The following is a 27,231-nucleotide window of genomic DNA, read 5'->3' as shown; positions in this document are numbered from 1 at the left end:
TGTGTTTCAAAGACTTCTTAAAATTCTTTATTGTATGCTATGTTGCATGCGTTGTTTTATATTATGTACTAGATTTTCATTTTAAGATGTTTTTTTTTTAAAAATGGGTTTGGTCAGTTCTGTTCCAACGTGGATATTGACTACAAGGGTTGTTTTGTTTCTTGTGATTCCACATAGCACAGCTGGAATCTGTATAGAGCAATGGAGTTGTCTGTTAAACACATGGATTTAAGATGTTTTTCAGATCTTTGGAGTTTAGAATGAGAGACACAGAATAACAATCGCTGCTTTTGTAATCTACTATAAAGTGTTTCTTATTATTTAGACCACTAACTATAAGCAGAATTATGTTTTTAGAGATACATACATTAAAAAGAAAGGATGCAAGGAGTCATGTGTATATCTAAAAGTTAAGTGATGGGCCACAACTAAATGTATTAGGCGATGCCATTGGGCCTGATTTTTTTTTAAAGCTCCCTAAAACTGGGGAATTTACAATTTTATCAGTGAGCCTGGTTTATCCAGCAAACCTGAAATTGCTCTACTCCAGGAATGAAAAAAAAATATTCCAGGTTTGCTGAATCACCCAGGATTTTACATAGTTCAAAAGTAAAACTATACAAATTATTACTATGTGTTTAGAATAGGATAATTAAATATTGTAAATGGGTGGGGGTTATAAGAAATTTTGTCCCATGGGTGTGCAGTAATCGTGGTGTTCTTTACATTTCTTTTATGATGTGTATGTGTAGATCAGAAGTGCCCACACTTTTTTGACTTGTGAGCTACTTTTAAAAGTCAAAATGATCTACCAACAATAAAAATGCTAAATATATATATTGAGTATACTTTATATTTGAAATATACCTTGCATAACAGCATGAAACATAGCACAATACAATTCTGTACATTTTTGGCCATTACCTTACTCCGATGATGTCTTAAACTAAAAAGAATCAGCCAAAGTTGCATAGTCCGGACAATAGTTGCTGGTAGCCAGCCTCAAACAGACTTCCAAATGATTATCAGTCATGATGGAACGGTATTTATTAACTCCCGTGCGCGGTAGAGTGTATTTCGAAAGGCAGGGCGACACAATCTACCGGTAGATTACTATCCACGTGTTGGGCACCCCTGGGGTAGATTAGGTCATTCTTGTCTGTCATTTCTGCCCTGTTTCTATAATGTAGCGTTCCTGGTTACATTTGTTGCATTGAATGGCCTATATACCACATTACTTGAAGTACAGCTGTATGATCCAGTATTATTGAAGGTTCATTTTCTATGTGTTTTGTTTTTAGTGGATTGGTTTGTCTTTACAGTTTGCAGATTTATTTTCAAGGTTTTGTAGTCTTGTTTGTGTAGTCAGAATAACATTTTCTGCTTATTATTTGTCTGAGGTTGGGTGGGTGACTAAAAGTCCAAACTGAAGACTGTTAACTTGCCCTGAAAATGTAACGTTTAGTGCAAATAAAACAAGTATCATGGCAGTACTTATCTTTGTCAACTACAGTAATCCGCTATATCACCCAATCAAGTAAGAGAAACTGAAAACAGAATTCTGACTTTCTGTATAGGCTCACATTAAATTGATGGCGTCAGTTTATTCATGTCCTCTCATAGTACAGCATAACCCCAGTTTGCCGTTTACTGCTCATGGGGTCCTCTGTGTACCCTAGTCTGATACTAGCCGATTCGATCCAAAAATATGCCTCATGGGTTTAGTTCATCTTTTGTGAAAATAATAATTACCTATAATTGTGATTGGTGCAGTTATTAGTGGTTATAAATATGCAACAGTTCTGCAAGCAGTAGTCATGGTCCCCATTTGCCCAGATGGTTTCCTGCATTCATTACAATGAAGGGCTGAAAGGGGCATGGGCAATGGAGGCCGATACCCATGAGAATAATGTCTGAACGGGGAATCGGACCTGGAAGATTCCCATTGGAGTTTGCAAGTTCTCCCCGTGTCTGTGTGGGTTTTCTCTGGGTGCTCCGGTTTCCTCCCACATCCCAAAAAACATACATTGGCTTCCCCCCAATAAAAAATAAATAAATTGACCCTAGACTACATTAATGACATATGACTGTGGTAGGGACATTAGATTGTGAGCTCCTTTGAGGGACAGTTAGTGTCATGACTTTGGACTTTGTACAGCGCTGTGTAATATGATGGCACTATATAAATACTGTGTAATAATAATAATAATAATGTGTTTCAATTGCATTAATTGATTCCCACCACAACTCGACCAGCTGTTTTGGATACATATGTTTAGCAAACTCATCAGTATGAGGATGCAGTAGTCTTACATCGTCCTTACAAAACCATATTCTAAAGAAAAGCGGGCAGAAAGAAAAGTAGGAAAATATAGTATGTGTTTTTTTCTATGACATATAGTGGAATCTTATCGTAAGCTGATTTCTGAATGCTAAGGTTGCATTTAGGGCAGCTTTTGAAAATGAGCAAGCAATATAATGGGAGGAAGACTTTTAGGTAACGGCAAATGACCCTTTTCAAAAAAAAAATGTATGGATAAATGATATTTAGGCACAGCAGACAGTTAAATGAATGTGCCACCCACCGTTTTTTTGAAAATTGTTACACACAGCGTGTACTGACCCAAATCAGTGTTCTGTTGCTCTCAAGCCTACGGAGTCATTTGAGTTCCAGTTAACAGTTGCTGACTACTACCCACCACATTCCTGAAGACTAGCAGTTTAAAACCCACTGTAATAGAGGATCACAAATACATAACAGACCCAACAATATACTTAGGCTGCTAAAAGGTTGCTGACAATACATTATAGTCATAAGTATACTCTGCTATATAGCCCAATTTCCCATTTCAGTGTGATGCAAAAAATGCAACCTGGCACACAAACACAGACTTTTACAAAAGTTTGTGGGGTATATTTTAGACTTGGCATTGTTTTAAACAACCCATACTTTTAGTCCAGGGCTTTGCCTGCAAGATAAATCCACCTCTCAGATTGTAAGCTCTTCTGGGCAGGGTCCTTTCCGTCACTTGTGTCACTATAGGGTCTGTCATTTGCAACTTCTATTTAATGTACAGCGCTGTGTAATATGTTGGCACTATATGAATACTGTTTATTAATAATTCCTAAAAGATTTATCCTAGGGACCATTTTATATCTGTGCAAAATGTAATCACAGTGCTGTGGTCTCTTCTGTTGATTGCAGTCTTCTTTTATTCCTTCCACCCAGCCCTGGCGAGTTAATCTTTTTGAAAATGTTGTCATGGCTATCCTTCAAACTTCCATTACCTCTTAAGCACTGGCACGGGTAGCTAAAAGAAAGCCTAGCTCTCGAAGTAGACACCTAAAATTTAAGATGTTGTAGGATACCTTTCTGAAGGCCTATATTAATCATTCGTGCTTGTTTAGTTATACTGCCCACATTTCTCCAATCAAGGAACCTCACCTTACCCCCACCCTTCCTTCCCCTTAGAATTTCACGCTCCCACCCCAAAATAGTTCTCTTAGATACCAATTACAATAATAAGAATAAAAAAAAATACGAGTTGAGTCCTGTGGAATTCTTTATTATTATGATGGTAAATATAAAGTGTTGACATTTATTTTGTGGAATGTTGCAGAATACAAACAGTTGCAGTGTTTGATGGAAAAAAGGAATGTTGGTTATTGTTCAATTTTTTTTCTTTTCTAATAATATTATTATTAATAAACAGGATTTATATAGCGCCAACATATTACCCAGCACTGTACAATCAATAGGGGTTGCAAATGACAGACAGATACAGACAGCGACACAGAAGGAGGAGAGGACCCTGCCCCGAAGAGCTTACAATCTAGGAGGTGGGGGAAGTAACACACAACAGCCCAGCTGCTGTTTTTTAAGGATAGCATTAGCAGCCTATAGATTGTTTATTGTCTAGAATGTCTGAATAAGACACTTTTTTTTCCCTCTCTTAAATGTACAACTTTTAACTGTAGGGGCACAAATTATTGGCATCAATTCTTCTTTGCAGGCTACAGTGTTCTCCCCAGCCCCTTTTATCCGGGCGGACCAACCGCCATTTATTGGTGATCACCTAGCTGTATTTGGGTGGTTACTGAGAATTTTGATCACAATACAGGCAACTAGCCTACAATTTCCTATTACCCAGCTTAAAAAAAAAGGAGCTTACAATCTAATGTTCCTAGCATGGTCATATGCCAATAATGTAGTCAGTCAGGTCAATTTTTGGGGGAAGCCAATTAACCACACTGCATGGTTTTGGAATGTGGGAGGAAACCGAGGTACCCGGAGGAAACCCACGCAGACACGAGGAGAACATGCAAACTCCATGCAGATAGTGTCCTGGCTGAGATTCAAATCTGGGACCTAGCGCTGCAAAGGCCAGAGTTGTAACCACTGAGCCACCATGCTGCCCATATAAAGTCCATATAAAGTAAAACTGTGGTGATGAGCCTGCTTTAAAACACCAAGTTGCTGTAAGGACCCTTTGGGGGGCCATGTCATATAGGTCAGTGGTCGCCAACCTTTTTGGTTCCGCGGACCACTAAGATCACTGGCTCCTCGTGGCGCATGCTTGTGGAGCCGGGTGTCAATCAAAGGGGGATAAACCTCCCCATAGTGAAGTCATCCTGAAATAGCCCCGCCCAGTCTCCCATCGCAGATCTAAGCCTACGATGGGAGTGTGGGTGGCTTATGCCCAGGGACACAGCCCCCCCACTTCCCTGCGCCTGGGACTTGTACGAGGACGTGTTCCGCGGCTCTGGCCGGTGCGCCCTGCTAGCGGGGTTTTTCTGACCCAGCTCAGGGGTGCATCGGCCAGAGCTGCAGACCACCAAAATTTTCTCGCAGACCACCGGTTGGCAACTGCTGATATAGGTGATTTATTTGCAGTAATTCTCAATATTAAAGCATTTTTTGGAAATTTATAGCTGTTTTTTTTGTTTGTTTATAGATAAGGGATTTGTTGTTTATAGCTAGGGATTTAATCTCACTTCATCAGCAATTTGATGCAAAGCCCATGAAATGAATTGTGTTGCTTGAAATTCTTTCATTGATATAAAATTCTGCCTGATATGCTGAGCTGTAAATTGCAATTCAATAATAACAGTTCAAAATTCTGTAGTAAGGAATGGTAAAATAGGGATAATTTCTATAAATAAATCACTCAAAGGGTCACTTAAAAAGTTACTTGTGCACTATTGAAAATACTTTCCTACAAAAAATTGATTTGTGCTTACCTGTTCACCGCTAAACTCTTTTGAAGAAATGGCTATGCTGCATATTTAAGACAGCAAAAAATCCTGCAGAACATGTTGTGGGTGTGTGGGAATTCCTCTCCTTAGTCACAAGCAGAAGATCTTAGATTACTGATAAAAGGGAGAGGGGTGGAGGGCCTACAAAAAAACTATTTTTAAAATAGGTAAGTAGGTAGTCATTCCCCCTGTTCTCAGGTGTTTATTTTAGACTGAAGCATACATTGTAAGAAAAGTTAGTAATAAGTTACTAAAGAAATGGCAGGATTACTTTCCATTTGCAAAATCTTATTGTTTTCATTGCTTTTTTTATCTTGCCTTACTTGTCTAACCAGAAGTGAGAAATTAAAGCATAACCTCACCCATTGTTTTATTACATACTTTTTTTCCTCAGGGCTGCTTACTATTCAACTATGACCTTATTGTTTCAAAGCCTGTTCACATAAAATAAATTATGTCACTGTATCCGCGTCATTTGCAACCCCTATTTAACGTACAGCGCTGCCTAATATGTTGGCGCTATATAAATTTGGTTCTCTTTCTCAATAAAAAAAAAGCACACACGTACGTTATTATATATATATATATATATATATATATATATATATATATATATATTTAATTATTTATATGAAAACTTTATACAGTCATACTAACTGGTTCTCTCTCTATAAAAAAGCACACACACGTATATATTTATTATTTGTATGAAAACTTTATACAGTCATACTCACTGGTGTTCTCTCTCTCTCTCTCAATAAAAAAGCACACACACGTACGTTATTATATATATATATATATATATATATATATATAATTGTATGAAAACTTTATACAGTCATACTAACTGTATTTTCTGTAGTGACATTTCTCATAGTTTCAAGTCTGGGAATAGTGCCAGTGTTTTGTCCACAGAACAAATAGGATTGCATAATTTCAGCATAATGTTTCATATGACAAAAAGGTACACTTAAGATACGTATAAACAGGCAAATGTTTACTGGCACTCCAGATTAAATATACAATCCAGTGCACTCCTAAGCAAACTTTATATAAAGTCCTGTTCTCCTGAGCGTATGGTTAGTCTGAGAAAAGACGATCTTCCGTGTTAAGCTGGCAAGAGATTGTGAGCGTATTCATAAGCAGTGAATCTGACTGCTGGCAAATCACTCATATGCATGTGTTTTCAATGAAAGTGAATGAGTCACTCCCAATGAATGATTAAAGAAAGTCACATCCACAGTTTTTATAAATGTTACTGTTAAAGTGAGCATCATATATGTGAATCATATCCAATACAGATATTCTGCAATTTGCATATTACATTCACTGGGTTGTTGCAGAAAACCAAATTATACGCTATGTAGTAAAGCATACTATTATATTCAGCAAAGCTGACAAGCAGACGGAAGGATCCCTGTTAGAAGAGGCCTCATATTCTCTTTTGCTATGAAAAAGCTTTCCTGACTTTCCTGACTTTACTTTCTTTAACCATAACTAGTTTATAGGTACTGAACAGGTTATATGTGGTGTATAAGCATTTTTAGGTTTGTTTTAAACACTTGTAAAAACAACCATAAACCCATTCAAAAGTGGTATGGTATGTTTATAAGCATTGGAGAAAACAAGTCTGTGTAGACTAAGCCTAAAGAAACCAAACATTGGATATTTGCACATAATAAAAAGAATAAACAGGTCAACAGTAGTCCATATGAGATGTATGTAACCAGGCACATAATAGCAGAAAAAAAGTGTATCTAGGTACACAGTATAATGCAAAATATCAACATAAAATGAGAACTGCTTTTATTTCAAATTTATAAAACCATGCAAAATGTCAGTAGTCATGGGTGTCTCAATATCATTTTATAAAGAAAATTTAGAGTAAAGTAAAACCGTGTTTAGAAGAGGAATTAAGAACAGAAATGAAGGATATCTTGAGTGAGGAAAAGAAAAGCAAGAAAAAAAAAAAGTGTATGCTGGGGTGGCTTACCACCATCCCACGGTGTATAGGGGGGGGGGGGGCGGCGGAGATCTTGCCTCCGTAACACAAGCGGATGAAAACTACTATACCATTGGTGTGGTGTTGTTGGCATGTTGCAATAGAGTAATATTTAGCTGTTGGCTGTATTCAATCCAATAAAACCAAGCCACCAGATCCTCCATAAAATAAATGTCATGGACGCATCAGATCAACTGACTGAAAGTTGATAGAGAAGCTCATATCCAATAGGCAGGTATACAAACCTTGGCTGCATTCAATAAATTGTATAGCAAAGGCTGTTTGTATTTCTTTTTTGAAAGAGTGCAGACATAAAGCCAGGCTAATTTGGGTCTATGCCTGATGTCAGACTCTGTCTTTGTTTGTAAATTTGTAAATTATTTGACCTAAAGGAACGCCCCGAACCAATGTTTTAAAGTGCCAGGGGTGGCACCACAGCACCATGGGGTGGCGTTTGCATGAAGATATATTATATAAATTATACAATTTTTATAATGCAGCTCTTGGTATTTGTTGTTTGAGGCTTTATGGCCGAAGTGCAAGAGGAGCTTTACCTGTTGAGATTAGAACTATATATTAAGATCTCTCTCCCGCTTAGCAACATAAGCTGGTGTTGTAGAAGAATGTGTTTCCAGTTGTAGTTGATCAGCTTAAGAGGGAGAACCCTTCAAAGGGTCAGATTCTAATGAAGTAAGTGGCCTAAGAAACTGCTGTGGTGGTGGAGGAGAGTGGAGAAAATAAGTCAATTGAATCATTCTCCATGAATCTAGTCTTGGGGGATCTGGGTCTGATTGAAGATTAGAAATGGGAGTTGAGGTGTCCCAAAATTGGAGACATAGATGATGCAATCTTTATCGGTGTGCAAAATATTTTTTCACAACCTGTAATGTAGATCCAAACAACAGATGCCAAGTGGTAACCAGTGATACACTTATGGGTGCCCAAACAGCAGAAGCAGGGGGAAATGAGGTACAGAAATTTTTATGGTAACTCCTTGTTTAAACTGACCATGTCCGCAGCAGTTAATGTACCACCCTGTAATATAGGAGTGGGTTAGGGAAGGCCATGCCTCCTTTGTTCTTAGGGAGATGCAGAACATTTCTGTTTATGCAGTGATTATTCATATGCCATATAAATAAATATAAAGTAGGCAGTTTAACTGGTTGGGTTTGGAGGAGATATAACAGCCATGACATTCATTTTCAAGATATCAGAATGAACAAACCATGAGATTGTTTCCATCGTTGTAAGTGGATAAAAAGATTGCTCTGATTGTTGGTATCTTATTGAGATGTAGCGGGTGAAGTTAATGGGGAAAAAAGGAGATCATCATATATGCCAGCTACTTTATGTTCTTTGTACTCAAACCAGCATGCCGCGTCTTTCCAGATTTATTTGGTGTAGAAAGGGTTCTAGGTTAAGGAAAAACAAGGCCCCTTCGATATAGAAAGAGACAAGGGTCTGATTTTTTAAAAGCTCTCCAAGGCTGGAGAGGATACACTTTCATCAGTGAAGACGGGTGATCGAGCAAACCTCGAATGGATCTGGTCCAGGATTGAAAACATTTGCTAACAAATAGCAAATTACTTTTAAGAAATCCATTCCAGGTTTACTGGATCACCCAGCTTCACTGCTGAAAATGTATCCTCTCCAGCCTTGGAGAGCTTAAATAAATCGGTTAATATCCTGTTTGCTCTTACTCTTGCAATAGGCCCACTTTGGTCTGGGTGTAGTATAGTTAGAGTAGGGGTTAGACAATGTGCTTATATGCTAGTGAACAGCTTTAAATCAGAATTTACCAGGGATATTGATCTATAACTAGCACAGGTATGGAGATTCTTGTCAGGTTTCATTAGGTGATATGCACAGACGGGGTATCTGATGGCCGTGAGAGATCTTCAGGTATAGCATTGTATGCCATTACGAATTGGCAAATATTTTTTTGTAATATGACAAAGTAAGGCCAATTAAGTTATAAATAAATATGTCCTGGTGCTTTACCTGTAACTGCTCTAGCACTAGCAGCTTGTAGTTCTTCTACAGTAAGTGGTTTATCCAGCGCTTCAATAAAATGATCTTTTAGAACTGGAAGGCCGAAGGAGAATTGCAAGTATGTTTCAAAAAGCTCCCCAGTAGTGTTTAATATAGAAGAATTTGTAGTGGATGTTAGGCTATCTAAGTTGCTTTAGAAGGTACAGAAGGAGTCAGTAATGTCCCTAGGGCTATGGAGCAAGTTTCCAGAAGGGCCTGTAATACTATATGTAAATACCTGCCTAGCTCGAAGGGCTCTGGCTAACGCCCTACCACAGTGATTAACATGTTCGGAAAAAACATCTGCATTTAGCAGATTGCTCCTTAACTTTGTCCTTACTAAGGCTTAGTCTACGCAGGACGATTTCCCCATCGTATAACCTGAGGCTTTTAAAGTCCATGTTAGAAATCCCCATGCATTCCAAAGGGCTAATGTACACCGTTTCCTTAAGGCATGTTTGAGATTTGTTTTAAACGTTGCTTGTAATGTTTAAAACATTAAAATGCTGGGTTAAAGTTTGAAAATGCCCCAAAAGGTGGGTAAATGTTTCCATTGATTTCAGTGGGAGGTTTTCCCATGTTTTTACGCACTTTATATGCAAGGGAGTTAAAAACGTGGCATAGGCTTTTTCCAGCGTTTTAAAGGCAAGCTTTAAAACGCTAATAAAAGTGCAGAAAAATGCATATAAACGCAATAGGAATGTTTTTACTTGCTTTTTTAAAAACATCCGTGTAGACCCAGCCTAAGAGTGTTTATTTCACAAAGTGCAAATATTGGCAATTCAAGGTCTGATGAGCCTTGTCTTTTTTATGTTGTCGTTCTATTAAATTTATGGTGATGTTGGGATAGATAACGCCCTGATGAAGCATTAATGGACCTCCAAAACATTGAAAGGATGAGGTCATGGAGACAATATTTTTAGTAAAATATTGTCGCAATTTCCATTCCCAATCTCGGTGACACCTCGGGGTCTTGTAATAGACTCTCACTCGGTCTCCATGACAGAGATCTCAGAAGAGAATATTCCAAGTCGATAGTGATAGATATAGGAGCATGGTCAGAAAAAGTATTCCTACCACTCTCCAAAGAGGTCCCTGAGAAAATCAAGCTGTGTTTAACCAAAAAACAATTATGCACTGTAGAGTAGGTCATATGTTAGAATGTGTTGAATGAGCCATATGTCCACCAGTTGATGCAAATGCAATATGGTTTAAGTTTCTTAAGAGCAAAGTGAAGTGTTTGAGAAACTCTTTTAGTGGTATCCTCCACCTTCGGCAGACGGTTCAAAACAGAGAATTTATAGGTGTTTGGGAGATAAACTTTGACAAATATTAACACTTGAGATTGGATCCTACTCCGTACAAATATCTACCCTCAGGGTCAGTATAATTACTTTAGTAATACTAACCCCTCTGGACATGGAATCAGATAAGGGACTATCGTATGCAAGCTGAAAGTGTCTATTCCTTAGTTGTGGTATTTTATCATGCTGAAAATGAGTCTCTTGCATGAAGGCTGTTTGACAATATAGAGGAGAGTGTTCAGTGTTTTGTTCAACCATTGGGAAAATAAACATGGAAAGTATAGAAAAGAGATAAAAGAATGGATAGAGTAAGAGACCCGCTGGGAGAGTCCTCATAAATTACATTTTCTCAATATGGAAAGGACATAAAATCCTCAAAGCTTTGCCTTAACTATTAAGGACAGAGCAGCCCAAATGGGGGAAGTGATACCTAAGACAGAGTAGCCACCATCAAATTAGGAAGATTAAATATTAAAACAACCCAAAGAAGATGTTTAGGCAATACACAATAATTGCAAAAACAATTATCGAAAAAGGGTATTAATGTTGCAACCATATGAAATATTACAGAAAAATGGCTATAAAGATGTAAATTAAGCCAGTTCCAGTAGGCAGGGGTATCTGAAACCTATACCAAGGCCTATTGTTGGAGATGATTGTACATAACCATGTAGGTATGCAAAGATCATCAGGGATTCCATAAGAAACCGACAGTCCAGTCATGTTGGCTCTTGGAGCATCTTTCAGGATTCCGGAGCAGTAGGGTAGGGGATGGTTTTTCTGTCACAGGAGGTCGAAAGTTGAATAGACGATTTGGGAGTAGCCACAGTAATACCCAGTCAGGTATCTGTATAGGATCAACACCCAGATATGTAAAAGGAGCTAGACCTGTTTTGGTGAGTGAAAGACAAAGTCAGAGTCTTCATGACAAGAAGGTGGAATGGGTGAACCCAGCTCCTTGCCCGTGGATGAGATCCAAAAGTGGGTGCAACAGATGTCACATTATTAATGTGCGATTAGAAACATCCGGGTATATATGAATCTGTGCCCCATCAATCTCAAGGGATTCTTTATGCCATGCTTGTCGACTTATTTGCCCTTTTAGGGTGAAGAAGTGAACCTGTCATAACATATCCCTGGAAGAGTTGTCAGGTAGGTTCCTGAGACCAAAAAACCTGTGTATGCGATCCAGCTCTATTGCTGTAGAATGTGGGGGATCTAGAAATTTAAGGATAGCCGATACAGTATCTCTCAGATAAGTGCCTGCATTTGCCCCTGGGTTTGCACAAATCCTAATATTGTGATTTGCGACTGTGATTTGCAAGGTCATCGGCATGCAAGTATAAAGATGTTAGGTAGAGAAACAAATATGGCTCCTAGGTCTTGGGAGATTCTTGCAGGGGTTGCTGTATTAGTAGCAGGGGAAGATTCCATCTGTTAGAAGCTGAGAGTGAGAATAGGGAAGAATCCAGGACTTACTGACTGTGATGGTAGTGCTGCCTTTCTCCTAGAAGATGCGCTAAGTTCATATCATTGCATACATGAAATTGTTTATATGGTACAATCACTAAGCTAAGTAAAATTTTCTTTTCAAGGAATAAATCAGTTTGTGTAATTGAACAGTCTATATTCCTTTGGTAAATCAACCCCAGTATATGAGATTTGTGGAAAAAATGGTGCCGATTCCATCACTAATGATGATGCAGTAATCCATCATTGCCCATGCCTTGCCTACTCCCTTCCACGTTAGGCCCAATGGCACCTAAAATTGCTCCTATCTCTTTTATCTGGAGGTCCAACCAATATCCCACTCGCTCACTTTCACCCTGCTCCAGTGATTCTCTGCCCTCCCAACGAGACTTGCAGCCCTTTTTGGGCTCTGAATCTGTTGATTCATCAACAGTTGAACTTTATACTGCTTTATGGGACAGCCCAGCTGAAGTTCAGGCTTTGCTACGATACTGGAAACTTGGGGAAACTCTTGAAACTTACTAAGACTTTGTGAGGTAATTTTTCCACCCTGACCTTGGACTATCCATCATACAATCCCTCATCTTAAAGACAGTTGTTTACTGCACATAACTAGTCAACGAGCTAGATTTACACTAGATTTTCATTTGTTTTCTTTAATGGGAATATTTTTTTTCAATGTTTTTATTCAAACAAGGGTTGCTTTAGTATTTCTATGAACAAAATGATGCACAAAGATTCACCTTTTATGTGTGTGATGCTCCAATGACATTTTAATTGAATTCATTTTACAGAATTTTACATTTAATTGTGAAACCATGAATCTTTTCTTCATATTAGTTGGGATAAACTAAATTGACTATTTGTTTTACTATTTTTGTCAACATCCAGAATGACTATCTAGCATACATTATTATTAACTTCTGGTTATGTGACATAGAATCACTCCACCCAACCTGACTCAAAGATGAAGTTGGGGAGTGATTGGTGAGAGTTTGTTAGGAGACCTAGTCAACTAGTCCTACATAAGACACCAAAGTTCTGTATACACAATAGATAATTGTTGCCAGATATAATACACAGTATTTATATAGCACCCACATAATACACAGCACTGTACAAAGCCCATAGTCATGTCCCTCAGAGGGTGGGTAAATGACTAGCTGTCCCTCAAAGGGGCTCCCAATCTAATGTCCCTACCATAGTCAGCTGTCATTAAATTCAATATAGGGTCATTTTAAGGGGGAGCCAATTAATCTTACTGCATGTTTTTGGAATGTGGGAAGAAACTCCATGCAGATAGTGTTCTGGCCGAGATTTGAACCTAGGACCCAGCACTGCAAAGGCCAGAATGCTAACCACTGAGCCACCCTGCTGTCGGGTTTCTCGTGATTGTCCTTCTACCTCCGCTCATCATACAGATTGACAAAAATCTAGATTGTACGTAGTTTAGCTTAAACTGAGGTCTTTCATCCCGTGCAGAGTGTATAACCTACAGTAAGAGGAACACACTTCTGCTTGTATCCACTTTTCTAGGGTCCATGCTTCAGTTAACGAATATCTTGTGTGAAATATGGGGATTAGTAACTGCTCCAATTGGAAGATTTCCAGGCCATTCTTCAATCAAACTTTTTTTGGCAGATTAGCAGAGTTTGGCTTTGAAGTACAGTGGAATACTTAGAAAATGCTTGGGCCAAAGGGAGCTCAGTAAGGTTTAGTATTGAGGCACAGTGCTGTAGAATTGAGTGCCTTTAGGTGAATAAGTCTTTCTTACTACTGACAGTGATTTCTTATGGGACACTCCTTAATATACACACTGCATGCAGGACTTTCTAAGCCTCTTTGATAACTGTGGCAAGTAGAAAAGTACAAAATGGTGTTCCTCTTTTGTAATTCAGATCGATCCATAATGTTAGTTCACTTGCAAAATGACAAACATTTAAAAAAAATATATATAAATTGGGTGTTTTATCAGAATCAGTAAGGGAGTGGCTATTTAAAGAGGAAGTAAACTGAAAACTACCCAAAAAAAAAATACATTTACCTTTAATGCCGCAGGGCAGTCCAATCTATCCGGGGTGTCCAGCATCGGGTCCCCCCGTTGTCCCGGCGCTGCCATCTTCGTCTTATTGCAGGTTCTTCATCCTACATCACCCGACCCAGACGTGAGACTGGGCGACGTAGGTTGGAAAAAACTTGCCAGTGAGATCAGCAAATGTTTTTTTTTTTTTTTTGCATTAAAAGGCAGAATAGGAGCACCCAAGAGCCTCCCGGGATGCGTGAGGTAGGTATCCCGGGAGGCTTTGTGCTCCTATTCATTCTTGATCGCCCAGGCTTTTGAAAATTTGCAATTTTTATACAGGGATTGTAGATAGCTAAATAATAACGCATTAAGACAATAACTTGTTTAAGATTTTAAAAAACCCTAAAGAAGACTTGCATATAGTAGGTAACTGGATGCAGTCCACACCATTGTTGCTGATCTGATAATGTGCTTAACTATGCATTAGTTTTGATTGTGACTCTTTGGTGGGACCCAGATCTACATTTCAATATTTAATTATACACATTCTTTACATACATTTTAATTTATAAAAAAAATACAGATTTTTGTGATGTACATTTAGAAGGTGAAAGATCCCTGCTCAAGTTTATCTTTCAAAACAGTCATTTGTAGTAGAATATTTACCCCAGATTCAAAACAGATGATTCTGAGGTCCCAATAATATACCCAAAGCAAAATTTAGAGCAGTAAGCAGTGTTCTTTGGGAGCAAGTAAGGATTTTTGTACTATGCTCCCTGGGTACCGATGGGGCTTCACTGCCCCAATTTATTCTAAAATATATTTTAAAGTAAATTTGCTTAGAAACTTTTAGGTGCTGTATAATTCTTCTTTGTTTTTGTGGTGCAGAAATATGATAGGTGCCATTACTAATGGTTAGGCTTTCACTCTACTCCTTTTCAACCCATTGAGTAATGGACCCTTCAAAGCTATAAAGGGATTTACTCCCAAATCTGCATGCAATTTTTTTTTTTAACATTTTGTTTGATTTTATATAATTTTCCATAACAAAACATACAGAACATACAATAGTCGTAGTATTAATTTAAAATAGTTTTTGTTCCGTTACATCAGGCAAAGTTTTATGGCCACTAGGCCATTTATGGGGTGGGCGGGAGCACACCAGGCCCGGGCCCGCCCTAATGACTTCGCCCACCACCAGGGAACGCCCCCTGAAGGAAAATCCCTCTCCTCCATATGCATTGCGGAAGAGAGGAATTTACCTTCAGTGAGCGTTTCCTATTTACCGCAATGGCAGAATATCAATGCTGGCCGTGGTAAATAGGGGAGCAACAGCAAGGAGGCGGCACGGGAGCTTAGGCAGCTCCTGTAGTTCCTAACGCCCCCTGGCCTATCCGATCGGCAACCCGTGGCTCCGGAGCCGCGGGTTGCCGGCAATCATTAGGCCTGATCAGCAAGGGGACGTTAGGCCGAAATGAACTACCGGCTAGGCCGTATCTGGGCTAAAGGCTGGAGATGGACGACCCCTGCGTTACATTAAACTCCAAATATAAACAAAACAAACTGAAAAGAACCCAAGCGTCCTGAGCCAGATGAAATATACCGATATCACAGAAATCCTCCAACCTCTCCAGACCCCTCATAACCGTTGTCTAAAAACCAGCCCCTCTTTCCTTACGTAACCAATTTCCTACAGCCAAATAAACGCCCTCCTGACCTTTCTAGCAGTTGTTACACTCTGTTCTCCCAGCAGATTCCGATATTCAGCTGATTATTGGAATATTATCTAAGGTGCCCAGGTATCCAGAAACTTGGTTTCTTTTATATAGCTCTGCAGTCTGATCACATCTGCATGCTATACGAAATGGTAATTTGTTTTTTTTTTTTTTTTTTTTTTTTTTTTACTAAAATGTGAAACCAAAATTAGTATGGTAGCATATACCAATAAATCCAATTCTTCAGTGGCTTATCTGCTGATGTTGCAGTCACCAGTGATTTTTTCTTTTTAACAATCTCACCTAGAAAACCTCATATCATGTATTCTGACCTAGTAATAGAAATGCAGTCATTGTGCTGTGTGCACAGAGTTCCATGGTGATATTCTTTAAAAGCGGGTCCATGATGACCTGCGCTCACAGGAAGTTGGCCGGAGAAAGACCAGTGCTTAGTTTCCTGTGCTCACCACTATGAGATTAGGTAAATGTGTTTTCACTTGAATATCTGAGCTACTTTTTTATATCCGTACTTAATTGAGCTGTAAAAATATTTAAAACAAACCTGAAAAAAATCAAATTAATACCTTCAGCCTAATTTTGGGAGTGCTGGGACTTGGTGAAGGAAATAGCGCAATTCATATATTCATCGCTGTGCTGGAAGTGATGGTGCTTTGCTGCCACCTAGTGTCACTATTTGTTATGACTATAAACGAAAAGACAGCTGTATATAGTAAATAGGGTTACATATTGGAATATTTCAACTATACTTGGCCATCTTTTTACAAAAAATATTAAAAATGTGATATCCTTACCTGACGTATTGTCATTTTTGGCATGGGTACTAACTCATTAGTTGATTGCACACAGAACTGAGCTTTTAAATCACATATACTGCCAAACAAAACCCTGTGTTTACCAAAGTTAAGCTAATTTGTGTTTCAACTTGATGTTGTATTTGTTAAATGTCTGGTGTTGAGCACTCCATTGCAATTGCCACAAGACGTGAGCAGATCTGGGAAGTTAAATTTCCCCCTGTGATCATAAAAATATATGAACATAATAGGAGGTAGGAACATTAGATTGTCAGCTCCTTTGAGGGGCAGCTAGTGACATGACTATGGACTTTGTGCAGCGCTATGTATTATGATGGCGCTATATAAATACTGTATAATATTAATATTAACATAATGCTTAGGTTTTTTACTACCTATTAAGAACTAAAATCCAAGTCTTGTTGCAGCCGAATATTGTGGATTGACTGTTTTTACTAGATGTAGTTCAAAGCTATAATTAATTTATTTTGTTTTGCAGATTCTTCTTGACCTGCTAGAATACAGTTGTGAAAATGTTGGTGGTCCTGGCTTTTATCATCCTCTTCCATATAACCTCTATAGCATTGCTGTTTATTGCTACAATTGATAATGTAAGTCCTTTTGCATACTGTTGCCATGAATCGTATGATTGTTCATTTTACATTAAACTTTAAAAGATTATATGAATAATGTAAGGTGAAGTAAAATGTAAAATATTATATAATGCCCGACTAGTAATCTAAAATCCAGTATTATTTATGTGGGTACAATCTCTTAATCATTTGATACCATGATAGCTAATGACAAATACAAAAACATTGGAATTAGGGTTACAACCTTCTGATGGGGAAAAAAGGGTTGCATGCAAAGCAAAAGAATTTCTGCAAGTCTTGATGTGGAGGAACAGGGAAATAGGTGTCTAACTAATGTAAAGAAACCAATCGGCTGGCAGAATGCTTGAAGGAGGACTTATGGAGTCTTCATCTCCAATGATCTACTATTGACTCATTGGCCCTGATTTATTATTAAGTTCTCCAAGGCTGGAGAGAAAACACTTTCATCAGTGAAGCTGAGTAATCCAGGAATGAGTTTCCTAAAAGTTGTTAGCAATTGTTTTCAATGCTGGACCAGATCCATTCCAGGTTTGCTGGATCACCCAGCTTCACTGATAAAAGTGTATCTTCTGCAGCCTTGGAGAACTTTAATAAATCAGGGTCATTGGGCTATTTCAATTAATGACTGATAACATCGGTTTTCTTGAAATGAATGTAAAGAACCACCCAAAAAAAATTATTTTTAAGGTAGGGGAATAATTACCCTCTGTGAGAACAGGGTCTCCACATGCATCCTTTACTCTATCAAGAGCAGGACTCCTAAATTGGCCCTTGTTTGTATCATCAGAATTTTGTCTTAGGAAATGAATTCTTACTTCCCATTGGTAGTTCTGGAAACGACATAATCCACTTTATCACTGCAAAGGTTCTGTCTATTATGGGGAAACTCCACACCAACCTTGCTCATGGCATTTATCAATGAATGTTAGACAACCAGCCGACATCCTCGGATGTTTAATTGCAGTTGATATCTCAAGGTTTACTGAGCTCAGTGAGTCTGCTGAATCAATACTCTAACCCAAACCCAAATAACCCAAACATCAAGGGCCCCAGAGACTGAAATTGGTCAGTTTACAAGCAGCACCAGCTGTTAAGATGATCTGTTTAGGATCACAGTCCATATTACTCTATAAAACATCACAAAAACACATGGCAGAGTGAAGGGAGACCTATGGCGGGCAGAGAGACTAATTCCATTGTAGGCGGAGGGGACAGAAACATGTTAGCTTGCTGAGCTGGGAAAAAAAATCTCAATTACAAAAATCTTTTTAACAAAAAAAATCTACGATGGTGTGCCTTCCACCTTCTCTGACTAGGCTGGGCTTTGTTATAGAAAGTGGCTCCAGGCTGAATATTTTGTCACTTTTTGTATATATCCATGTACTATGTAATGTGTTTGAATCGGCAATGTGTTAGAAGCCGTGTGATGGGTTGAAAATGCAGCAACATGGCTCTGGTATTTTACAACAGGAAGTTTGTACTAGAACCTTTTAGCCTGGAACCTATTTAACTTCATATTTAATATCATAATCGGCAATATTTGTTCCATGTTCTGGACATTTTTTTCAGCCAGGTGGTCAAAAAGTAGGCATGGGAAGATGCAGCAAATTTAGTGATCCCAGTTGTGTATGCCATGGGTATCCAGTAACCCCTATTATTGTGTCAGTATTCTACCTACATCCTATACTTTGTTCCAACTTTCTAATGCCTGCCCTGTTAGTTTGTCCAATTTTTCCATTTTTGTATTATGACCCAATGGTCCAGTGCACATGAAATGTAACCCAACTTCCTAGTGTTTTATGTTTTAAGAGCGTAATCACTTGTTTTGTAATAGTGTAATGAATGTAGTGTAACAAGTTAGGCTTAGTTAACATGAACAGTACTATACGGTGCCATTTACTGCTCCCAAATGATCACTTACATTTTCTTTTTTGCTTGAAAAATGTTCCTATAGAACCCCCTTAAATTTTGGTGAAAATACCATGTTAAGGGGCTTTGCAATCACCATAAATGGTAGCCTGCATCAGCAATCATCAATTCCCACCTATATTTTTATGTTCTTAGACAAAGCCACACGCTTTTGTAACATTCTTTTTGTTTTAGGACGTATTCCTATGGGTCCCACCCAAACATCAGTAATGTTGGTGACAATTTAACCCTAAAAACTACAAAATGTTGGCTATCTTATTGACTTTAATGTCCGTGTCATCTGATAGTAAAATGTGAGTTGTTGAATGTGAATCTACAGTGCTCAACCCAGACATTTTTTAAGCTGGGTGGGAAGAAATTTTAGGTGGGTGGCAGTCCCTGTATTGTGACTCAACTCATCAGTAACCACCCAAAAACAGCCGGGTGGTTACTGAAAAGTGCCGGGTGGTGCGCCCGGCTAAAAGGGGCTGGGGAGAACACTGATCTATTTTAAAGAATTAAAAAAATTTTGTGTAATCAAATTTGAAGGACAAAATATAGACCAAAGAACTAGAAAAATAGGGGAAAAGTGAACCTGACTGGGAAAATGAATACAATGAGCAAAAATAGGATTGAATCCACTGGCAAGAAAATGATAAATACACCTCTTGGTGTGTTGTAATGGCTTGTAGAGATGCTTCATGAAATGCAAAAATACTTGTATGCAAATGTCACTACCAGTTCTGGCTATGGAGTTTAATTGGCTCAGGGTGATTGGCTTTGAAGAGATTAGGTGTTCCAATTATAGTAGCCAAACCTCTGATGACTAATATATTAGGAAAGAAAAAGATGAAAAGCAGGGTTTTTTGGGGCTATAATGTATTTTATGCAAGTGTTCAACAAACACAAATTAGAGTGTTCACAATAAAACTTTTTAGTGCATTTTGTCCCCGTAAAACAGGCTTTAACAAAGTGAGGTTGGTTGCAGGGACTTGGTACTAGAGTCCAACTGCTAAAATTGATAAAATTATCTAAATTGTTAACGGTGAACTTGATCCTGATTTCCAACGCATTTCACGGCTTCCTCAGGGGATTGTAGGGAAAACCAGTAACAATACTAATAAAAACAACAAAAAAAATACAGTATAGGAAAATAAGATTATATATTTATATTAGTTTATTTAGCACAGTTTTGTCAGTGCTAGTTGCATACAAGTCAATATTCTGCATTTCCATAAGCATCTATAATATCTGGGCATACTTTGGGAAAACTGGATTTTAAGAATTTCTAACTAGAAATAAATGTCAATTTATATATCATTAACATGCTTCAAAATTTTCAGGCATACGTGAATTATAAGATAGATAAATTAGTAACAATTGATAATCAATAACAATGGATTGATATTCAAAGAGACTTTGTCATTTGGCCATACAGCTATGTTGACTTCAACCATCCAATCATTTGCAAATAAAATCCTTGATATCTTACACAAAGTGGAGAAAGAATCTATGAGGATACTGCATTAAATTTTATACTTGAGGAGGATATTGCTGAACAGCCGTTAGGAGACACACCTCTATGTGGAGACAAACTGTATACCATGTCTTGGTCCAGATTGTTTTCTAAATTTGCAGGAGAATATTTTTTATTAAAATGCAATCTGTTTATATTTGTATTTGCAGGCATGGTGGGTTGGAAATGACTTTTATGTGGACATTTGGAAGAACTGTTTGAATACCACTGCTTCTGCAGTATGCACAGAAGTTGGAAGTGATAGCCCCTGTAAGTATAGCTTTTTAATCTCTGTACTTTTATATCATCATTACTTTAAGAGAATTTACATCTGGCATAAAGTATTAGGAGCAAACATGCATGTCTTTGTTTTTCTTGTTGAATGGTATGGCTTCGTGTTAAATGGTATGCCTTTGTGAAGCAAATGATAAATACCTCCTTCAAAGTTAGAAATCTACTATGCACCACCTTCATTTCTTTTCAAAAGAAATGCAGGTTATACTCCGACTTTGGAGCTGTAAATTAATATTTCCATACTAGTTGCCCAGAGTTAGGGGGCTTTTGGAACAACTCTCTTAGAAAAGGGAGGAAATTCTCTTTGACAGCCTATTTTAGACATTAAAAGATTTAATTTCACATTTACCACAAACTGTTTTTATCATTTTGCTGACAATTTGAGGTTTCCCGTATCTTGTAGGAATTTCCTCTGAAAGAGGCACTTTTCAATACTTTGCCGTTCCCTAATCATTCACTCTGGCTAAAACCCAAGCTAACTATTTACCAGTATCCTACCAAAATTTCTAAATATTGCAAACATTCATAATATCTTGTTTAAAGAATCAGTTGGCATTAAATCTGCTCAGAATAAAAAAATAGTTCAGATACGGACATATTGTGCTAAAACATTACCAAATCTATAATGCCTTCCAGCAACTTTTTAGCATGGGTACTTGAAGATTTTCATGTCATGGGAAGCTTTGTACAGGTGAGGGCTTTGATTCACCAGTAGCTGTGTTTATTTAATAAGATTTTACAATATAAAATACGTGTTCTCAAAATACCTTTAGTTTTGGTTTATTTATCTAATGATACACCTCCTAGCTATAAAAGACAGCTAATTTTAGGAAAATATTTCTATATTTTTATCAGATTTTCAGGCTATTCAGACCGTTCAAGCTACAATGATCCTTGCAACAATACTTTGCTGTGTTGGACTTCTCAGCTTTGTTCTTCAGCTGTTCCGACTGAAACAAGGAGAGAGATTTGTGTTCACCGCTATCATCCAAATGTTGTCATGTGAGTAAAAACTGTTTGACTACATAAATGTATTCTTTCTATTCTTTTTTTTTTTTTTTTTCTTCTCCAGCTTTTAGTATAGATATATTCATTTTGTCCTCTACGATTTCAAAGACAAACTATAAAAAATGTGACTCTAAATACCCTGACCTAAAGATATAACCAAGTTGAAATTGTAATATTGTCCCCTGAAATGCTGGATATAAGTAATTAAATACCATGATAATGATTCAACAGTAAAGTTCCAGCTGGTGGTATTAATAATAATAATAATAATATTATTAATAATAAGAAACAGCGGTTCAGTAAATATTAGGTTTATCTCCCTTATGCTAACATATTAAACATTAAGTCTGTGCTCTTTAGCAAGTATAAATTGTTAATTATTCCAGCAAAACCTAAAATGTATGGTGTTAAATAAAACATAATAATGTAAATTTACATGGTCCATAAATAAAACACAAAAGTGTTATGCACTCATCTTAGCAAAATAATATCCCTCTTATTATCCACTGCTTTTAACATGTTAACAAATTGGACCTTAAAGTTAATATTGCCTTCCTATTACAGTAAGGTGATTAACATTCTTAATAAAATATTCCTGGTGGTCTGTTCAGCCTCATGACACTCAAAATGTAGTAAACCCTTAGCTTTGCCCTGCAAAACATATGCAGTACATCTCTAATACATGTATTTTTCACATTTGTCTTTAAAAATGCTGCAAGAAAAATACATTTTGATTGTACCAGAAATCCTCTCCTAATCTTGTTTTTGTAAACTGACAACTCCGCCACTGCTGTGCTGAAATCCCTGGCAGTCCTGCCTTGGTTCTCTACTACTGGACTACAGAACCTGTCCCCCTTTTTTCGTCTTTATAATATGAGGAGGTGGTAAATGGTACCAGGTCAGGTTTCCTGTATATTGTGTATTAGGATAGCCATTCGTGGTCCCTATCAGAGCTATCTATTTCCATGTCACGGGATAACAGCACAGGAGCAGAACTGAATCGGGGACAGAACAATGTCACTTTATAACAGGTAGTGCCTGAACAAGAATCTTTAATGTTCCAAAATTGAATGTACAGTGGTACCTTGGTATAAGTCCCCAATTCGTTCCAGATCCTTGGACTCATACCAAACACTTTTTTCCCCATAAGAAATAAAAGGAAAATGATTAATCTGTTCCCATGAAAAGAAAATCCTATTGTTATTGGCATATTATTCATTGATGGGGTTATATAAAATAATGTAAACACTGCTTAATACTAAAATACATAAATACAAAAGCAATTAGATGAAATAAATGAAACTCTAGCCTCACTTTACCTTGCTGAGAAGAGTGGAGTGCCTACTAGGATGGTGCTGAGAAGGGAGGAGGAGGAGATGTTATGTATATCACAGAGAGTTATAGCGCGGGTTGTTCACTGAATCGTAGCAACTGGCGTACTGACGCTCGTGGGCAGTCGTGGCTTTGTCTCAGGAGAGGTAAAAAAGGGTAGCCCGCGGTGTTATCACTCATTTGGACCCATACAAGTTCTAGCACAAAGGTTGTATACCAAGCAAAGTTTTTCGTGTCCAAACAGGACTTATACCGAGGTACCACTGTATAGCCAAAACGTTTTATTTACTTTAGGGAAAGAGTAAAGCCTCTGTTGGGTTATAATAATTTGTTGTCTGTGACATTGCAAAAGGAGATTAGAGTAGATCTCCCAGAAGAGAAGAGTTCCCGTGTTAGAAAGTTGTCATTGTACCAGGTGCTCTCATCTGAAGATCTACCCTGACCTGTTCTGCATGATTGCTATAGAGTTCCCATAATGCTAATCACTATGGTAAATTGTAGGCTGAATTTCACTTGTATGGACCCAGGCAGCAATATAAACCTGAAAGGGACTTCTTTCTGTAATAATTACATCATTTTCTTTTGGAAATCTATTCAACATTCACAACACTGCTCTTCTAGGAAATGATGACAACATCCTAAATGTGGAATATGCAGCCTGCCAGCAAGGATACATTTGGTGCTGGGCTTTTTAAGTCATAAATTCTCTATAATAAATATTTAGGATGTAACTAATTATAAATCATTTGCACCTGGTAATAAATTTGTAAACTTTCATAGAAATTCTTTTTTTTTTTTTTTTTTTTTTTAAACTGACTGAAACATAAAATTTAAACTTTTTTTGTGAAAAACACAGAGTGCGCCTTTGCCAACTGTTTTTACTTAATGCAGTTAAGGACTTCTGATTTTGTCTATTGCTGATGCAGAAGATACTGAATGCAGTGTTCCAGCATAGTAACTAGACTAACGCCAATCTCAAGGATTGTAGTAAGGAGTTACAGGGAGCGTGTGCATTGCTGCCTGCTGTAAATAGCGCATTGCGGTGCCATTCCTATTGGTACTTATTGGTAATGCCCTAGACGTGTCTTGTTTTAGCCATGTTATTGCAACATGCAAATGTGAATGGGGGTTTTTGTGTCATGTGGGTAAACATTTCCTGATGGGCATATATTATTATATCAAATTTATAAAGATATGATTTTGAGACCTATTGTTTTTTCTGTATTTCTATTTTCACAATCATTTTGTAAGTTAGTTGTTTGCTTTATATTTTACAGGCCTTTGTGTTATGATTGCTGCTGCAATCTACACCGCCATGCATGACAAATTTCACCCAAACTTGAAACTTGCGGATGGCACTTTTGGATATTCCTTCATCCTTGCCTGGATCGCCTTTGCTTTTACTTTAATTAACAGCATCATGTACCTAATACTTCGAAAACGCAAATAAACAATAGCAACTGCTAGATAAAAATACTACAGAAACCAAATGCTGATAACAGTTTTGTATTTAATCCATTTTAACGTGGTTTTCAAGTTAAAAGTATGGTTTTCTAAAACATCATGTACTGTTCTCTTAGCATGTTTAATGCTAAGACTATAATGCATTATACATGTATTCTGGAACTTTGGCCATTACTGGGGAAAGAAGACTTGCAGTACATGTATAATGTTTTACAACTTGAACTTTTTCATTTAATGTTATATAAATATATTTTTGATGTTGGACTTAGATTTAACAAACATAAGGCAAGGGTTTTATTGTGAGGACAGGGGTAGGTTTGCAATTAATACATTAGGTTTGTGGTTCATATTTAAGAAGGACTAGGAGTTTGTACAGGCATTTTAAAAAGTGTGTTGCCACACGGAGACAAAGGGGCATTTGGAGCAAAGAAAAGTAAAGTTTTTTCTTACAGCTTCCAACCAGATTCCTGCTGTCATTTCTGCAATACACCCTGCAAAACAGACAGGCAGTGGCTCTGCTTCATCTTTGTTCTAGCTATTATAAGTATATGAATTAGGAACTTTTTATGATAATATGTAGTTATTTAATGTATAGGTTTTTGACCTGCATAAGGGAAAGTTGAGGTTTTTGTGATGTAGTCAGCCCTGGAACAGTAGGAGCAATATATATGTCATAGGAATGACTGATTACCTAGGATAGAAATAAACCCAACCACTAAAATCCAATCTATATTTTAGAATGCTAATGTCATTTTAAATTCATTACCAAAATATCTGGTACGCCTGACGTCATTCTGACTGCAATGATAAGGCGATGTCCCGGTTTTTTCTTTTGCTCCTTCTGATGGGGATTACAAGCAGCTATGCTGGCCCACAGGCATATTCTGCAGTGGTCACCATCAGAATGCTGGAGTCATGACATGGAAATACCTTTCATATAAATAGGAGGCAGCAGCGAAGAGGAGATGATAAGCAGTAATGGGAGTATAAACTGTATTTTATAGAGGGGAAGAATGTCATTATCATACACACTGCTTTAGCAAACTATATAAATAATAAAATAATACATACATATTTGCAACCTCCTAGAAGTGGTAACCCTAACTTATATATAGTATCACAGTTAAGTTAGGCTTTACAACTACTTCAAACTGTTACTCAACGAGGCTGCAAATATGTATGTATGTATTATTTTTCCTTCACCTTTCAGCTGGACACATAATATATTAGTACAGGATATTTTCAAAATTAAAAAAATATATATTTTAATATTTATTTTAATTGTAATAGCCCTGTAACTTTTACCATTTAGGAGATTATATATATATAAAAGCTTTTTTATCAAGTATCCCTTTAGGCTCCTTTTTTAGCATGTTCAGATGGGCATTTGTTAGCTTCATGGTTAGCCACTTGTAGGCACTAATTTTCGAATGGTAAGTGTTTAGGAGCATTCCATCTTGCCAGGTGTTTCCTGATGAGGTTGGAAGCCTAAGCTGTTCAAGCGACAGAACACCCTGAGGTGCTGCATGGAGTGTCTAGAAAAAACACCAAAACAATTGCCCAACCCTGAGACATGACCCCAAAAAACTAATACAAAAAGAAATCTATCTGATGCTACAGATGGATAATTGTCCAAGTGCATTGAATAAAGTTTGCAGGCAAGATAAGCAAGGCCATACTAAGGCTGCATACACATGTGAATTGTCGTTGGAAAGGATCTTTCACAATCCTTTCCAACGACTGCACGATGCATGATTGAGTACTGTACATACAGCACGGTTCTGCTCTATGGAGAGGGGAGGGGAGAATGATGGAGCTGCACCCCTTCCCTATCACTTGCATTACGATCGTTCATTGTCCATCGTCTGTGGATCCACGCCAGAATATCGGACAAGAACCATTTCAAGTGGGTAGGTAGCCTAACTGAAATGTAGGTGAAGAGCTCCTTTAGCAGAACCAGTCATGTAACTTAGAAACAGGAGCAGGAGTTATTGTTATCATCCATATGGTATTGTGCTAGACATGAACTGTCATTTTGTAAGGTGCAAGACATTTTTCATGGGTTTTTAAAGTGCCAATTTTGTCTCTGAACTCAAAGTTTTTTTATAGAACGTGGATTTTAAAGATAGAATGTAAAATTAGAAGCGACTAAACATAGCTAGGACTAGTTAATTATAATGTTTTACATTAATTTTGTTTCTAGGTTTGTTTTGCATGTAGTTATAGCATTTAAATATGAAACATGGTCATTGTGTTATTACAAAAAGAAAATAACGCTTTGAATTTCTTCTGTATTTTCCTACTTTTATCACATTTATGCCAATTTAGCATTTGTAAAACAGCATGAATAACTAATATACTCTATATTTCTGAATGAAGTTTGTGTCACTCAAGCATTTATTTTTGGCCAATGAAAAAGTGAAACATGTTAAAAAAAAAACACAAATGCAATATAAGCTGCAAAACCCCGACTACACGTGAG

The 27,231-nt window shown here is 37.4% G+C and overlaps 1 protein-coding gene across 1 annotated transcript in view; it reads left to right on the top strand.

Annotated features, from left to right (window-relative positions):
• EMP2 (epithelial membrane protein 2) overlaps positions 1-26,851 on the top strand; it is a 35,779-nt gene extending 8,928 nt beyond the window's left edge. The window contains exons 2-5 of the mRNA XM_072418916.1: positions 17,113-17,224; positions 20,822-20,921; positions 21,801-21,947; positions 24,563-26,851. Coding sequence (XP_072275017.1) covers positions 17,147-17,224; positions 20,822-20,921; positions 21,801-21,947; positions 24,563-24,735 — 498 coding nt within the window. The 5' untranslated portion in view covers positions 17,113-17,146 and the 3' untranslated portion in view covers positions 24,736-26,851. The remainder of the gene's footprint in view (positions 1-17,112; positions 17,225-20,821; positions 20,922-21,800; positions 21,948-24,562) is intronic.
• Positions 26,852-27,231: the final 380 nt, after the last annotated feature.

Source organism: Pyxicephalus adspersus, chromosome 7 (genome assembly GCF_032062135.1).
Source record: "Pyxicephalus adspersus chromosome 7, UCB_Pads_2.0, whole genome shotgun sequence".
Taxonomy (NCBI): Eukaryota; Metazoa; Chordata; class Amphibia; order Anura; family Pyxicephalidae; genus Pyxicephalus; species Pyxicephalus adspersus.
This window is presented reverse-complemented; position numbering and strand designations above follow the sequence as displayed.